Source organism: Carcharodon carcharias, chromosome 8 (genome assembly GCF_017639515.1).
Source record: "Carcharodon carcharias isolate sCarCar2 chromosome 8, sCarCar2.pri, whole genome shotgun sequence".
NCBI lineage: Eukaryota > Metazoa > Chordata > Chondrichthyes > Lamniformes > Lamnidae > Carcharodon > Carcharodon carcharias.
This window is the reverse complement of record NC_054474.1, coordinates 42,968,268-42,986,511: the sequence shown is the minus strand read 5'-3', so window position 1 is coordinate 42,986,511 and position 18,244 is coordinate 42,968,268. Positions and strand designations below refer to the sequence as shown.

Below are 18,244 nucleotides of genomic sequence, written 5' to 3'. Positions count from 1 at the left end.
CATACAGTATAGAACTATTTGGCCCATCACTTCTGCGCCAGTTCATTAAGAGCTAACAATTAGTCCCACAGTCCTGCTGTCCTTTTCAAGTATATATCTAATTCCCTTTGAAAGTTACTATTCACAGAATCACAACATCTTACAAAGCGAAGGTCATTCCTGCCATTGTGTGTGTGCGGCTGATCCAGTTAGTCTCATACGTTATTAAATATACGTCCACCGTCCTTTTAGGCAGTGTGCAGCAATGTCTAAGTTTAAAACACGCCCAAATGGCTGCTTGTAGTCGGGTTGTACGCCGCTGATGCTCAGAGGGAATGAAGGTTTTAGGACCCTGCGGCTTGTGGCCATCAGCAGCTGCAATACCTGCTGCTTGGGCTGTGTGGGCTCCTTCACCTGATCACTTGCCCGTTTGGAAACACTCCTCTCTTACTCCCGCCCCACGCCTCTGTCCTTTCCGCCTGCTTGTCTCCATTCCCACTATTCCGTCCTTAACCATTAGGTAATATCTATGATTCGTGGAATTGTTATGCATAATAATTAGGCTTTATTATAAACCAGGGCGGTTCGCACGGATGCGCTCAGAGCCAAACTGAGTCTGAAGAGGACACGAGTGGTATCGCAGCTCAGAGCCGGGGAGGAGATCGGAGTTGTCGACATCGGGACTGTCCATTGATATCCACTGACTCGCAGGTCACTTCACGTCCGACTATGAAGGGCTTAGTTGCCGCAACCCTCCTGCTGCTGCTCATCGTTATTTGCTCCATCGATGTCGAAGGTAACACGCGTGTTTCTTTCCTGACTGTCTCTTTTTAGTTGCCTCTCCTTATTTACCGGCCTGCCTGCGCTTTCAAGGTGCTGTCAGGAATTCCCTTTTTTCCCCTGAAGGACACACCACGCGGCTAATATGTTAAGCGTGCTTCCATCAAATGTGCTTGAAGTTCCAGTCCAATTTTAAACCCATTCATGCCCGCTGGAAAATCTCAGTTCAGGTGCTGGAATTCATTTCCAGATATATTTGAAGCAGCATTTTTCAAATGCCTGTGTTTTAAATACACATGTTAAACCCTTGTGGACAAAAGTGTAAATAATATAGTTATTCATCGTTGCCTAGATTCAGTGTGTAGTGTACTTGCTGGCGGGTTCTAACATGCTTTGCATCTCTCCTAGCTTACAAATGTAAATGTACACGGAAGAGCCCGAAGATCCGCTACAAGGACGTCCGAAAAGTGGAATCCAGACCCCGATACCCTTACTGTAAAGAAAAAATGATCTTGTGAGTGCATCAATATCCTGGTGCTATTCGCACTGATGTTAGTTATTTTAGAGAGTACGTGAAGCACAAGGAGCCATATGTCACTTTGTCTCTCATAAGCTTTTCTTCCTTACCAGTGTTACCATGGCGAAAGGAGATCGATTCAAGGGCCGGCAGTACTGCTTACATCCCAAACTCCCGACTACCAGACATTTGCTCAAACGGTATAACACCTGGAGAGAAGATATTCGGTGAGTTGGCCTTTGCCCCTCCACCTGTGTGTCCATTGTGAGAAAACTTCCGGCAAGTTGTTAATGATGTCTTGATGTTTCCCGTGAAGGTGAATGATTGAAACTCTAATTGAAAGAGATTTCTTGCTGGCCATTTGACTGGTGTTTTGCTAAGTTCCCTGTCTAACATCGACCGGGTGTAGTTATCCGATGTTTCACACAGTTCTAACATGGATCCCTGAAGAAAGCTTTTTCCTTCTCTCCCTCCGAAGTCCTTGGTTACATTATCAAATGTTTGATTTCTGATGTTTCAGTGAGGCAGGGTAGGGTGGGGGTGGGGCGGTGGTCGGGTAGGGAGACTTGTGTCAATTTTTTTTATTTTACCTGATCTTGTATTTCTCATAATTCTACATTTAGGAGGATGATCCGCCCTTTGCAGTAGATTTGGAGGCTAGATTGCTAGGGGATCGGTTTCTCCCTCTCTCTTATCTTAACTACTATTTGTTCCCGCGGTTTCTGCCAAAGCTCAAATGGACAATGGGAAACTCTGACGGAAATTACCCCCAGTCTACACAATTTCCTATAGTTTTGTGGCGAATTCATAACGCATTTGGTTTATGCCGAATGTGAGTTCAGCATAAAGTTGTTTAACAAAGGATCCGGTTCAATATAAACTCCATGGAAATGTTCTAGGAGCATAATAAATAAGAATAGGAGTAGGCCGTTCGGCCCCTCGAGCCTGCTCCGCCATTAAAACTGGATCCTGGCTGACCATCTACCTCAAAGGCATTTTCCTGCACTATCCCCATATTCTTTGACATCTTTACTATCTAAAAACCTGTCCATTTCTATCCTGAACACATTCAATGATTGAGCTTCCACAGACCCCTGGGGTAGAGAATTCTAAAGATTCACCACCCTCTGAGTGAAGAAACTCCTCCTCACCAAGGTCCTAAATGGCCTACCTCTTATTAAGAGACTATCTCCCCTGGTCCTAGACCCCCCCACCCCCCAACTCCCCCAGCCAAGGGAAACACCCTTCCTGCAAACAGTAACTGGCCTTTTTTTGTAACTGAAGTACCAGTTGGATTAAAACTGTACTTTTGCTTGAAGTGTAAGTATCAATATGAAATCTGGCAATCTGACCAATTGGAGGAGGGGAATTAACTCCCTCCCTTTCTCCATCTGGTTTCACGTCCTTCAGGCTGTGCATTCTCATAGCACCTAGAGCCCTGAAAGCAAAATTGGCCCCAAAGTGGCGTTCACTACACCAAGTGCCATTGAACTCACTTCTCGTATGCTGACGTTCGCTATATGCGCATGTCCGGGGTCAGCGACAGATTTCAAAGAGACTCAGGTTATGCCAGCAGGGAAGCTACTTCTATTCAACTGCACAGCCAAACGCGTATGGGGCTTAGTTGTGCTCCAGTACACGGCAGTTCGCAGTCCCAGACCAGTGTCCATGAAGGGTATTGTGCAGAGGGAGGCAGGAGAGATCCATCTGGGTCACAGTAAGCCCGCCGAAATGGAGCTCGGTGCAGGGGGAGCGCTACGGCCCAGCGCACGCCAAACTACAGGCACCAACACCCATTCTTTTAACATCCCATGCCGAGACACTTGGTACGAAGCTTCCCACTGGACTGCAATGAAAAGGCGTCTCCCACCGCTTGGCTACAGACACGGATCCACATTTACAGCCACTTAGATATAAAACTGCTCAGCAGGACAATTACAGAATGCCTAACTTTGAGCGGAAAGTTTAAACACAAACCCTAATTAACGGAATCTCAGAACCCGGCGGATTTGCCTCAAACATATTTTGGGTGTAATGAGGAATTTGCTAAACAGCTTCGTACCCGATAAAGGACTAGATAGGGAAAAGGCTTTGCTTCATCGATGGGGTATACAATGTGTCAATGTTATCGATCCGTTGATCTACAATACATCCTCAGAGAACGATACGACCTTAGCTGAAATGTAATCATTCTTTGTGCGTTTATATTTAAATAACGTCTTCATTTTTTGTTTGCAGGGTTTATGAGGAGTAGTTTTGTTCTCCTTTTCCTAAGAATGCACACAAAACCTGCACTTACTGAAGCGACAGACTAAACTACGTAAGTCTGATTAAAGGATCTTCGTTTCCAGCACAATGAACTCTTCTGTCTCTCCCCCTCTCTCTCCGGTAATGTACTGCTTTACCAATGGTCACTTACTATACAACAGGCTCACCACTACAGGGTGCAGTGAGAAGTCAGCCAAGCGGCTTTGTACTCCAGTCTCTTCGCCTCCATGGCTGTGTGAACGCTCGAATGAATAAATGACGAGAAAACGGCTTTCTTCATTAAATATGGTGTAATTTGATATTTTTGTATTTCATTACCTGGCATATTGTGATATCTAAAAGGTACACTCATGACTTTAAAACACTTTTTGCGCAGGAGTAGTTCTGTGCGTTCATTTGAATACGGAGAGCGCATCTCAAGGAAACAATCGTGAATTAAGCAAGGAAAAATGATTTAAGAAAACATTATGTTCTGCTTTTGTCTTTGTGGGAGGAAATCGATACTTTACTTTGGAGGGAATAGTGGGTTGGGCCCATAGCAAGCGGTTAAATTACAGCCGTGGTTGCATCTGCGCTTAGCATCTATCTATATTCCTGCCAAATTATTCATAATCGCAATATGCAGTGTACTGTCTGTAAATATAGCAGCAGCTGAGACTTTGTAATCATGGCTCTGATGAAATTTAAAGTGTTTTCAATTAAAATTTAAGAAACTGCGGAAACGTTGTACACCTCATTCGGAGGAAATCGCAAAAAACTTGGTTGTATTTCTAGTTATTTTGTATTTACTGTGCACTGTGCACGAGTGAAATAAACGCGTTCATATTAAATTCAAATCAACGCTTCGTTTCAGAAAGTAATCTATTTCTTCTCCCTTCGAAACAAACACCATCTATAAAGCAGGTCACAGCGGGTGTGATTGAATGAGTGGACTGTAATGAGTGTAGTTGAAATGTTCCATTCCCTTGCCTCCCAGAATGGGCAACTGTAATTCAATGTGTGCGTGTGCTGGCCTGTGTGCCTGAACACACATCCTTCTGGTTCTCAGGTACTGAAAGATCTATGTGGAACAGAGAGCCAGTAAATGAAGATGGAAAATTGAGGCAACAAGTTACTCGTGGATCAAGAAATAAAAAACCCAGCCAATTCCGATCTCCACGTCCCGGTCCGTGAAATTGGTTTTTCCAAACTACACTATTGGTGTACGCGCACCCAACATTTTGATCGGCAGGTTTTGGTGGGGTGGGGGTGGTATCGGTATATGCCCACCTATCAGCTATTCTTGAAAGTTCCATTTAATTAGACCTGCTGAGTTTTTCCAGGTAATTCTGTTTTTGTTCTGGATTTCCAGCATCCGCAGTTTTTTGTTTTTATCTCTATTTAATTAAGTCTGCTTTTTCCCTAGAACAGTGACTGCCCTTCAAAAGGACTTTGTTGGTTGTAAAGCCCTTTGACACTTCCGGTAGTCGGGGGACGCGCTTTATATAAAAGCAAGTCTTTTTGCTTTTAGACTCCAAGTCATGGCTGGGCTGCTGGCTCCTTTAAATACATACTGATGTTTAATTCGATTTATTTCACTTTACATTCTCGCACTTGTTCAACCAAAAGTCTCAGATATTGGAATTTTGGAAAATAAGTAATAAACATTAACAAGTTATTTCAAACCCTAAATTTTGATTCACTGAGCGATTTTGAGAGTAAACAGGGAGAAGCTGTCCATATCTGAAGGATACAATGAATTAAAATAATTGCCAAAAGAACCAGAGGGAGAGATAAGACATTTTGATGCATCAAATTGTTGGGATCTAGTTAAAGGGAGGTGGAAAGAGATTCATTAGTAACTTCCCAAGGAAATTGAATATATACTTGATAGGGAAATAATTGCAATGTTATGGGGTTAAAAAATGAGTGACATTAAATAACTCTCTTCAAGTGCATGTTCAAATACCTTTTGAGCATTAACATAGAATTTTGATATCACTCAGTTAGCATATTCCGGACAACATATTCTGTGTAAATAAATCTCTCATTTTCCTTTGGGTTCTATGACTAAATATCATAAATCTTATAAGCTTTAGTTAACAACCTACTTGCTGGAGAAAATGATTTCTCTGTTCTTGCACTAGTAAAACTCCTCATTATTTTGAATATTTCTTGTTAATTTTTTAATGTTCTTTGCTCTAAGGAGAACTATCCCAGACTCGCCAATCTCTCCACATAACTAAACTTCCTCATCCCTAGTATAATCCTAAGGAACAATCTCTTTACCCTCTTCAGGTCCTTGACATCCTTCCCAAGATGTTATGCTCAAAATTGTACACAATATTCCATCTGCGGCCTAACCAGCTTAAAGGTTTAGCATGGCCTCCTAGTTTTTGTATGCAATGTCCCTTACTACAAAGCCAAATTACCCATATACTAGCTAAACTGACTTATCAACTGCTAACTTCGAAGGTTTGTGTACATGCACCCCCAGATCCTTCAGCTCTTGCATCCCCCCAAAATAGTAAAAAATTAGCTTATACTGTCTCTCCATAATGCTTGAAGTGTATCAATTTACATTATCCACATTAAATTGCATCTGCTTTGTGTCAGTCCTTCTTATCAGTCTATGTCATCCTGAAGTCTGCTCTGCTACTATTCAGTTCACTATTTATTATTTTGCCAAGTTTTGTATCATCCACAAATTTTGAATTGAATTCCATATACCCAAGAAAAGCAATGCTTCTAATATAGGCTCTGAAGTCATTCGAATATAGTCAAACTAAACAATCCATACTGCTCTAAGTCTTTTAATTTGGCTAAATAAGCACACATTTTGTAGATACTGCATGTATCCCAATGGTAACAAAACCAGCAACAAGGGCCTTTTCCCATAATGTGTTCTTACTTATATTGTTGACTCTGTTTGTGCTTTGCACAAATTTTAGTCATGTTATTAATTTCTAATTTTTAAAATATCTGTTCATTAACTATGGAGTATGCATTGATTTTGAGGAAACAAGCAATTAAACCAGCAAATTGGAGTAGCTATGATGTGCTGATATGAATCTGGACTGTATAAGCAGAGTTTAAAAACCCCTGTAAGTTAACCACCCGCAAAATTGTCAGTGAGCATTGAAACATGGAGCTCATGTTTCAATGCTCACTGATTTGTCAAATGCACATTCATGCATGGACAATGTCAGAAAAGGAATGCTGAAAGGAGAGAGCTATTTTAGATTGTCAAGTGAATCTACTCTGATTACATAAATATTAGCACACTCATATAATTTCCTTACTGAATTGATATAATAGTTTAAAAGATTTATTGTACAAAAGATGACTAAATGACACTGCTATGGGAGTAGAATAAAATGATGTCTTAACATTTTACCTAACTAAGCTATGTTAGGTCTATTGCTAAGTCAGAGTATCAACAATTTTGTCATCCAAGTCAAACAAAACATTTTGAGTAAATAAAAGATATTTTTGGAAGCAAAATTCTGTCTTTTGCCAAGAAATGATTTACGCTTTCTTTAAAAACATTATTTTTCTGGACATGTGTTTTTTTCTGGTTTCCCACAATGGCCATTTAATTCTTATCTTCCTATTTAACATCAAACCAAAGTAAAAAGCACTTAAGTTGTTTTTCCTATAATGTAAACTATCTATGAAGCAAATAAATATTCTAACCTCTTTGAACTGTGGTATTTACTAAGACACTGAAATGTGGCACTTGAAGTCTGGTGTGCCATCATGTTTTTCAATTGGAGTCATACTTAGCAAAGGAAGATGGTTTCAGTTGTTGGAGGCCAGTCATCTCAGGCCCAGGATATCGCTGCAGGAGTTCCTCAGGTAGTATCCTAGGCCCAACCAATTTCAGCTGCAACATCAATGCAACACAAGGTCAGAAGTGGGGATGTTTGCTGATGATTTCACTGTGCTTAGGACTATTTGCAACTCTTCAGATGCTGAAGCAATCCATGCTTATATGTAGCGAGACCTGGACAACATTCAGCACAAATGCCAGATATTGACCATCTTCAACAAGAGAGAATCTAACCAACCACCCCTTGATGTTCAACAGCATTAAGATCACTGAATCAACCAGTATCAAAATTCTGGGGTTGTCATTGACTGGAAACTTAACTAGATCAGTTATATAAATACTGTGGTTACAAGAGCAGGTCAGAGGCTGGGAATTCTGCAGCTAATAACTCACCTTCTGACTCCTCAAAGCCTGTCCACCATCCACAAGGCACAAGCCAGGGGTGTGATAGAATACTCCCCAATCACGTTGATGAGCGCAGCTTCAAAAACACTCAAGAAGCTTAACACCATCCAAGACAAAGCAGTTCACTTCATCATCAGCAATTTTCCAAGGTTCCTTCAATAGCACCTTCAAAAATTTGCAATCTGTTCAATCCAGAACATGAGTCAGCAACCTTAATAATAAGAATAAACTTTTTAAAATTTAGGCAAAAATGCAATATATTAAGAGCCACAATGCCATTACTCTTCAGCCAATTCAATTCACTTCATGTGATATCAAAAAATGACTGAAGGCACTGGATATTGCAAAGGCTACAGGCCCTGACAATCTTCCAGCAATAGTACTGAAGACTTGTGCTCCAGAACTTGCTACGCCCCTACCCAAGCTGTTCAAGTACATCTACAACACTGGCATCTTCCCGGCTATGTGGAAAGTTGCCCAGGTATGTTCTGTACATAAAAAGCAGGACAAATACAACCCGGCCAATTACTGCCCCATCAGTCCACTCTCGATCATCAGTAAAGTAATGGGAGGGGTCATCAACAGTGCTATCAAATGTCACTTGCTTAGCTATAGCCTGCTCAATGACACTCAGTTTAGGTTCTTCCAGGGCCACTCAGCTCATGACCTCATTACAGACTTGGTTCAAACATGGACAAAATAGCTGAATTCCCAAGGTGAGGTGAGATTTACTGCCCTTGACATCAAAGCAGCATTTGACCTAATGTGGCATCAAGGAGCCCGAGCAAAACTGGAGCCAATGGGAATTGGGGGAAAACTCTCAGCTGTCTGAAGTCACACCTAGCACATAGGAAGATGGTTGTGGTTGTTGGAGGTCAATCATCACAGCTCAAGACATCACTGCAGGAGTTCCTCAGGGTAGTGTCCTCGGCCCAACCATCTTCAGCTGCTTCATCAATGACCTTCCTTCTATCATAAAGTCAGAAGTGGGAATATTCGCTGATGATTGCACAATGTTCAGCACCATTCATGACTCCTCAGATAATGAAGCAGTCCATGCCCAAATGCAGGAAGACCTGGATAATATTCAGGCATGCGCTGACAAGTGGCAAGTAACATTCGTGCAACACAAGTGTCAGACAATGAGCATCTCCAACAAGGGAGAACCCAACTATTGCCCCTTGATGTTCAGTGCATTACCATCATTGAACTCCCCAGTATCAACATCCTGGGGGATTGACCAGAAACCAAAGTGGACTAACCATATAAATATTGTTGCTACAAGAGCAGGTCAGAGACTAGGAATCCTGCGATGAATAACTCACCTCCTGAGTCCCCAAAGCCTGTCCACCATTTACAAGGCACAAGTCTGGAATGTAATGGAATACTCCCCACTTGCCTGGATGAGTGCATCTCCCAAAACACTCAAGAAGCTTGATATGTCCAGGATAAAGCAGCCTGCTTGACTGGCTCTACATCTGCAAACATTCACTCCCTCCACCACCAACGAACATTTACAGCAATGTGTACCATCTAAAAGACAGGCACAGCAGGAATTCACCAAGGCTCCTTCGACAGCACCTTCCAAACCCATGACTACTACCATCTAGAAGGACAAGGGCAGCAGATAGACGGGAACACCACCACCTGGAAGTTGCCCTCCAAGCCACTCACCATCCTGACTTGGAAATATATCACCATTCCTTCACTGCCGCTGGGTCAAAATCTTGGAATTCCCTCCTAACAACACTGTGGGTATCCCTTCACCACACGAACTGCAGCAGTTTAAGAAGGCAGCTCACCACCACCTTCTCAAGGGCAACCAGGGATGGGCAATAAATGCTGGGCCAGCCAGCAAAGCCCACATCCCATGAATGAATAAAAAACAAACTCAAATGCCAAAATAATGAATACATTTAAATATATGAATGTATATTTTGTTCTTTAACAAATTTGTCACATGTATTTTGCTATCTATTTATTGTGTTAATAGTTTTGTAATTAACACTAATGTAATAATTTTTAAAGCAAAAATAAATAAAATTGAAGATATGTATTATGGTGCTAAAAATGTGTAAAAAAAAGATGAATGCTAAAAACAAGTGATGGGTGCATTTATATTTACATAAATAAAAAGATAGATGCAATAATAGGAAATGAAAAAGTAATTTTTACGGGGAGGTGGTGGCATCATGGTATTGTCACCGGACTAGTATTTCATGACCCAGGGCAATCCTCTGGCGACTGGGATTCAAATCCTACCACAGCAGATGGTGCAATTTGAATTCAATAAAAACCTCAAATTCAAAGTCTGGTGATGACCATGAAACCATTGCTGATTGTTGTAAATACCCATTTCGTTCACTAATGTCCTTTAGGGAAGGAAATCTGCCTTTGTTACCTGGTCTGGCCTACATGTGACTCCAGACCCAGAGCAATGTGGTTGACTCTTAATTGTCCTCTGACCATGGGCAATAAATGCTGACCCAGCCAGTGACACCTGCATCCCATGAAGAAATTTTTAAAAATGCAGTTTCTGCTGTGGGGTTTCTTTGGAGAGTCCTTTCATATCTCAACAGTAAACTGTCATTCTCATTTTCAGGGAGGACTGTAAACCTTTGTCATTCACTTAGCTTCCCAGCTTGCTTTTTATGAAATTCATACTTGAAAACACTTGGTTGTAAAAGTAAGTAGATCTGAAGGTAGATGGTATGCCACTTGCTTACCTTGTCATGTCACTTTAAGCACCCAATGTTCAAAAATCATTCAAGGTCAGGAGTCACATGAATCCTTAATGAGCCACCTGTGGCTTCAGTGCCACAGGTTGCTAATTCCTGACCTAGAAGGTCAAAGGCAGCAAAAGCATGGGAACATGGCCACCTGCAAGTTCCTCTCCAAGTCACACATCATCCTGACTTGGGACTATGTCATCGTTCTTCACTGTTGCTGGATCAAAATCCTGGTACTTCCTCCTTAATGATACCATTGATATATGGGTGTACTTACACCACATGGGCTGCAGCATTTCAAGAAGGTGGCTCACCACCACTTTCTCAAGAGCAATTAGCATTGTGCAATAAACGCTGCCTTTTCCAGTGATGCTCACATCATAAAAATGAATTAAAAAAGATTCAAAGTGGATTTAATGATATAATCAAGGCCAAAATTTTTTGAAGGATTTTGACAAGCCAACAAAACAACACATGTTAGAAGTTTGTTAGAAGCTAGAGAAACTATAGGCCCTCTTTACTACTTTGTATCTTGTCACCTTTCACAAAATAGGTTCAGGGGAAGCAGACCAAATTTAAACATGATGATTAATGAGTCAACTAATTCAGATCATCACATACTTCATCTCATTATCTTAATTTTGGCTTCTGTATGATTTTAGTCTAATGAGGGTTATTCTAATACCTTCTGATTGTATGTGTGTTCAGCCTGGTAGCACACAGATATTCTTCTCACAGGAACATAGTTTGATCTTGCACAAAGGCAAACATATTCCTTCAGTATATCTTTACTCTGCCCAGCATAAACATTCACTCTTTTTGAAAATAATTATGGAACACAGAAGTGGCTTAGGTTTGGCTCAAGTTGGTATCTTACAGCTATCAAATCATTATTCTTCTTCATGACCATTGTAAACAACCTTCTCTGCAAACACATTACAAATTCAAGCTAACATTGGGGATATTACGCTAACACTCACGCAGTTTTATGAAAGCAGCATTATGGCATCATTCCCAAATGTCTAATAAAACAGGGACATTTGACACCATTAAATGATTATCAGATTCTCTGATGTCTCAAAGTATCAAACCCTTGACTAGAAAAAAGTCTGATCAAATTCACTTCCAATCTTGCTGATAGCTCACATTTTCATTTTTACTGTTTAGCAAGGAAGTGACTGATGTTATTGAGTCATTTCCATATTGTATGTGTTGATATTGAGTATTTATATGCATATTCATGAGTATATATTTATTGAGTGTTTGTATATTATATGTACAGTACCACATTTTCAATATTTGGTGAGCTTTTGTTTGATTGGTTAAAAAGTTTAAAAAATTGTCAACATACTGGTCTGTAGTGCAGCTACTGCAACATTGTGGGGGAAATGTTATTTACCATCCTCCCCACCACTTGTCAGGTGTCACTTTTATGTATGTAGGAGATGGCTCTCCTTACCTCTTCTTTGTCAATCCTGTTACTATTATAGCACTGTAAGACTGTTTTACTTTCCTGCAATGCATTTTTAAAGTCTCTTCAAATTGTTATATTCTTCTCTATTCAATGTAAATGCACCAATCATATGACACAGATTGGTAAAACAATAATGTGAAATCTTTATTTGAAGATAAGACTATACACAAAGAGTGTTAACTAGGAGGCTTAATATCCATAACAAAAACAGAATTACCTGGAAAAACTCAGCAGGTCTGGCAGCATCGGCGGAGAAGAAAAGAGTTGACGTTTCGAGTCCTCATGACCCTTCGACAGAACTTGAGTTCGAGTCCGGACTCGAACTCAAGTTCTGTCGAAGGGACTCGAACTCAAGTTCTGTCGAAGGGTCATGAGGACTCGAAACGTCAACTCTTTTCTTCTCCGCCGATGCTGCCAGTCCTGCTGAGTTTTTCCAGGTAATTCTGTTTTTGTTTTGGATTTCCAGTATCCGCAGTTTTTTTGTTTTTATGGCTTAACATCCATGTCTGACTCCTACCATCTGCTGCTGTAAACTGAAGACAAGTCATGGGACTGTACATCACATCCTGTTGAGGTGATAGTAATTCTTTAAGATCCTTTAAGATATGCCCACTTAAAGATGCATATACATCATATCACAACACTAATCTGCCTGATTACCCTTTTGACTTGTTTGTGCGCAATCCTATAATCATTCCTTTTCCTTTCTCACTATATAATTTGTAGATGTTATTTTTCCTCTTTATTTCTTATAATTTGTTTGTTAGCCCATGTAGGGGCATATATTTCAGCCTGCCCTTGCTGATCTTAGGTATGTACTTGTGCTTCTTTGTTCAGGATAAATCTATCAAAGGTTTTCCATGTGTCTTTGACTGAAGTACTGACAAACATCCTCCTCCAATCCATTTGCCTTAATTTTTCCCTCATCTGTTTAAATTCAGCCTTTTTAAAGTTATTGACCTGACTCCTGGTCTGTATTGTAATGAGGTCCTAGTTCATGTTAAAATTTATCATCCTGTGATCATTGTTCCCCAGTTGTGTCTCAACTTCCATTTCTTTCTGGGCCCTTAACAATTAACAGAAGTTCAAGCTAGATGAGCACTTGCTCACCTCATGGCTTCTCATGGCTTCTCTTATGTATTGAGTCATGAAGCAGTCAGGCATTGCATTTACCAACTGACTCTAAACACATTTGGGTTTCCCCAATTTATAATAGGTTGATTAAAATTTCCTATTACAATAACTTTCCTGTTCTGCTGTTGATTTAGTAGTCTGAAGCATACCCTACCGTTAGCTTGGATTTATTCACAATAAAGGCTTCTAATCAGAGTACAGATATCCCCCATTTAAAGTGCATTCTAATAGTATGTTTTCATTTTAGCAAGGTGGTAGATTAGAGACATTTCCCGAATAGTGCTGCCTCCATTTTTGTTTTAGAGTGGCTATTGAGCATGCTCAGTTGTTTGTTTAAAACTTCTGTGTTGCCACCTCCCCTCCCCGACCCTCTCGTTCACTACCTCCCCTTGACCCTCCTGCTCACCACTTCCCTCACCAAACCCCCCAACCTCCACTTCCTGCTGCCCACCCGTTCCTTCTCTCCTTCACTCACAGCCCCTCTTGCTCCCTCTGTCTCATGAGCCCACACTCACAGCAAAGGTTAGGGAGAGGGAAGCAGTGAGCAAGGGGGTTGGCAAGTCAGACGCTCAACGGATGGCAGGGATCGGTGAGGGAATCAGCAAGTGGGAAGATCAGGAAGTGGCGAACAGGAGGTAAGTAGAAAGAGCTAATAAGTTATTAAATTATTAAGAGTTAGTAAGTTAGTAGGTGTTAGTTTGAGGATTTTTGGGTCAGTTAGGTTCAAGGCAGCCGATGGATTTTTAATGTAAGAATCACAGGTCAGGAATCTAACCCACCCTTATTACATGGTCGCCTTTAGGAAAGTGATTTTCATTTAGCACATTTTCGTTCAGCTCCCACGCCACTTTTTAAGAACATGTTAGGAGTTTACCTCAATGGACACCTTTAGTAACTTATCTATATAGGTGATCACTTGCAGTTTAGCTCCTCTCTATTAATATCAAATGTTTTTGACTTACTGTCCACTTAAGAAAACATTCCCTACTTCCCTTTGTTTACTTGAACTCTGCACCTGCACAGTGTTCCCAAATCATGGAATGTTTTCACTGTCAGGTATTTCATCATTTTCCCAAACACTTCTAAATTTCTTGCTGATATTGACTGTAGCCATTGGAGAACATCAAATGCTCCTAGATCACGGGATCAGCAAGATCTATGCACCTGAATGCAGTTAGATTCAATTTGAGATTATAGGATCCTTCCAGAGGAGTGTCCACTCCATTGTTCCAAGCCTTCCCACATGTGAGCAAACCAAAGCGCATTGATGGAAGACCAGCCTCAATTAAAGCTTTCATTGACTCATGCAGCTAAACAGAGAAATGTTCTTTTTGTGGAATCTGATTCACAGAGCCAGGTTTTTCTGTCAAAGTTGCTTAGTGCATTCATTCGAATAATTTCTCTTAACCTTACATGTTAAACAATGTATAGCAGGTGCATGGCAGCCAACCATGTGCAAAACCAAATTAGTGCAATGTTGGGACTTCTATAAAATGCTCTGTTCCATTCACTGCTTCAAAAGGATGGGCTGCTGAAGGAAAAGTCAGAAGATTATAAAAGTGAAGCAGTCAGTGTGATGGGCTCCAAAATGTCTGTTTTTTTGATGCTGGAACTCAAAGCTGGTATCTATTTGACTGCTGGTGATATTTTTTTCTTGAGTTCTCTGTCTGAAGGCAGTGATTGCTTGTTGAACCAGCAAAATTCTGCAATTTTTGCTATGTGTGAGGCCCTGAATCTACCTCAGCTGAGGCAGGGATCGAACTCTGTGATGTTGACCCTAATCTAACCAACATGTTAGCCCTTCAGCCAACTAGCTAACCCCCACCTCCCCAGATAAGTGATCTTTTCCTTTATTTATTGTTTCATTATTTTATCTTGATTATTCCCTTATTTTTCTTCTACACTGACCCTTGATATAATGCAATCGTGCCCATAGTTACTTTTCTTGCCCCTAGATTCATGTTAGTTGCTTTCTACAACAACAATAATAGTTTTTATCCCTCTCGCCATCATAATACAGCTCTTCAGCACCATACAGCTATAGTCTTGGTAGCAAACTAGCAAAACTTGTGGATGACTGACTGCTAATGAGAATCAAGACTAGCCCTCTGCATCTTGCCACCAGTTCTGCCGGACCATCCTGTATCTAATTACATCCTCTATTATAATGCACTGGATTTTGATGCATTTATATGTAAACACAATGCACAATTTACGTGTCAGCTCAAGCACACTTCATGCACAATTTAAAGCAATTAGATTCTGAATAGATTTCTCACTAGTCCCAGGGGCTATTGCTACATACATTCTATTAAATATGTTGAAAGAAAGGAATTAAATAACAGTCATCATGGTGACAATAACCAATTGTTCCCTTATAGTGAATGTTCTATTTTTTTAACGTGCATTCATTACCATATTTAGTAGTAGAGGTTGCTTTTGCATAGAAAGGTTTTTAAATATAAAATTGATAATCTCTTTCATTTTACTGACCTTACTGTCTTAGGAATGTTGGCCACAAACATATTTACAGTTACAGCTATGAAGTGCCCCATGCAGTACTTAGATACGTGATAAAAAGTGTTCCTAATTTCATCTACTACCACCTATTTGAAAACCACAGTCAATAGGCAAGTCAGCAATTGTGCCAAAGAAGAATGCAAATATGACGTTTTACCAATTCCTGTCTAACTTAAATGGTGTATGACTTACGATGTGCCATCTAACTGAAAAATTCACAGCTCCACTCATCATTTGCTAATCTATGACTGACCTTAATATGGATTCATGGGATTGTTTTAACTTGTTCCTCATTAAAACCTTAAAAATATACAAAACTCTTAGGTTGAAGTGTGTTGCCATCTAGTGTTCAAATGCAGAATTAAATCAACAATTGTCTCTCCCATTAAATGATAATTAAGTTTAAGGGATTTACAGTATTTTGGCCAAAGGATGACAACAGGTTCTAAATGGGTGTAGGGCTAATAAGACATACCTGGTCAAATGTCTGGATTTAACACACAATTTTGATCCTGATTGCTAATTGCCATCAGTGGAACTTGCCTCAAAGTGCTAAAGCAGGAAACTGCAGATTTGGCATTCAAGTGCTGATTAGTCACAATCTCTATGGAGCAGTGCACATGGTCTCCTTGCACCCGCTTCCATTGCAGGTGTGCAGTGCTTTGGCTGGCATACTGCAGGTGGCTTCAGACGAGAGACAGGCTGCACAGGATTTTGGAGTTCCTGGTGGAGGAGGATGGATGTCCTGTAACCAAAGTGGGGGTAACAGGGTAGGGGGGGTGGTGGTAGAGGAAGGGGGTAGTATGCCACCTTGCCCTCCTTGCCTACTTGGCCCTTTCCTATAGTTGCTGTTCTGTCTGATCTCATAACCTCCTCCCATCCTTCAGGTTAAGGGGGGAGACCAAGCTGAAATGGTCATGACCAAACATTGACCCCCTTTCTCCTGCTGACTCCTGTAAGGTGCACAATAAGGTGGAGGAGCAGAGCACTTCATCTTTTAAGATTAAGACAGGAGAATTTATTGAATAATTGTTGGTCATGTGTTGGTGGAGTCTTGACAAGGTATGCCAGAAAGTTTCCCAATGAATTTCAGAGACCCTCATCACAGTTCCAGCAGTAAGTGAATATGAAATAGAGAGTGTCGTTTTATGTAATGCTTGAACTCAACATCAATACCATATTTGATGCCAAGTGGCTGGTTGCTTTTAGGAGAGGACATTAAGCCAAACACTAGACACCAAAATACTATGCCGCCTCTTTGGAAAGCATTAACAGGCATTTTAAATGGTAATTAACCCTCTACAAAGCCTGCAGGTAGAAGTTTCTAGCACTGGCTTCAACTACTCATTTACCAAGGTAGGATTTTCTGCTATGTGTGGGCTAAAATGGCCTTTCAGCTCAAGATCCCATCTTGACCACCTTGGTGAATTGTTAGCACCCAAACATGATGCCAAAAATTGCCACCTAAGGATTAAAGCTCTGGTTTTAAAAAAAATATTTTAACACTGCACTGGCAGTCCTAAAGGTCATGAAAAACACACAAAATTTTAATTATCCAAACATTTTGATCAGTATCAACATGATTTGTGTCAGCCTTAGTTCAGCAATAGCACTCTCACCTCTGAATCAGGAGGTTGTGGATTCAAGGCACACTCCATCACTTGAGCTCATAGTCTAGGCCTAATACTTCATTGCAAGACTGAGGGAGTGCTGTATTATTGAAGATGTCACCTTTCAAATGAGACAATAAACCAAGGCCCTCTCTGTCCTCTGGCGTGTATGCAATAGATTCCATAGCACTTTATAAGTAGAGTGGGGGTGTTCACCCTGGCTTCTTGGCTAGTATTTATCGCTCAAACAGCATCACAAAAGTGATTATTTCTGTTTCTGGGACTTCACTATGCGTAATACCATTTCCCAGCCCTACAACTGTGATTACACTTCGATTCAATGTGGAGACATTGCATAACGTAGTGGGGAGGTGGTGTTGTCACTGGACTAGTAATCCAGAGGCCCAGGGCAATGCTCTGGGGACTGAGGTTTGAATCCCACCATGGCAGTTGGTGAAATTTGAATTCAATAAAAATATGGAACTAAAAGTCTAATGATGACCATGAAACCATTGTCGATTGTTGTAAAGATCTATCTGAATCACTAATACCCTGTAGGAAAGGAAATCTGCTATCCTTACCTGGCCTGACCTAGGTGTGACTCCAGACACAGCAATGTGGTTGACTCTTAAATGGGCTAGCACCATTCAGTTGCATCAAACCGCTAGAAAGTAAAAAAAAAGGAATGGAAGTTGATGGACCACTTGATATCAATCTAGGCACTGGAAACGACAACGGCAAACTCAGCTCTGTTGACCCTGCAAAGTTCTCATTACTAACATGTGGGGGCTAGTGCCAAAATTGTAAGAGCTGTCTCACAGGCTAGTCAAGCATCAGCCTGATATAATCATCCTCATGGAATTATACCTTACAGACACCACCAGCAGCATTCCTGGGTATGTCCTGTTCCAGCAGGACAGACACAGCAGAGGTGGCAGCACAGTGGCATTCAATCGGGAGGAGTTGCCCTGCGAGTCCTCAATATCGACTCTGGGCCCCCGGGCAAGGAAACTTCCA

General features: G+C 40.9%; 1 protein-coding gene across 1 annotated transcript; it reads left to right on the top strand.

Annotated features, from left to right (window-relative positions):
- Positions 1-429: 429 nt before the first annotated feature.
- cxcl14 (chemokine (C-X-C motif) ligand 14) lies at positions 430-4,380 on the top strand. The gene is made up of 4 exons (XM_041194184.1): positions 430-775; positions 1,168-1,273; positions 1,390-1,503; positions 3,515-4,380. Exons 1-4 carry the CDS (start codon positions 709-711, stop codon positions 3,528-3,530), a joined length of 303 nt encoding a protein of 100 aa, XP_041050118.1. The 5' UTR covers positions 430-708; the 3' UTR covers positions 3,531-4,380.
- Positions 4,381-18,244: the final 13,864 nt, after the last annotated feature.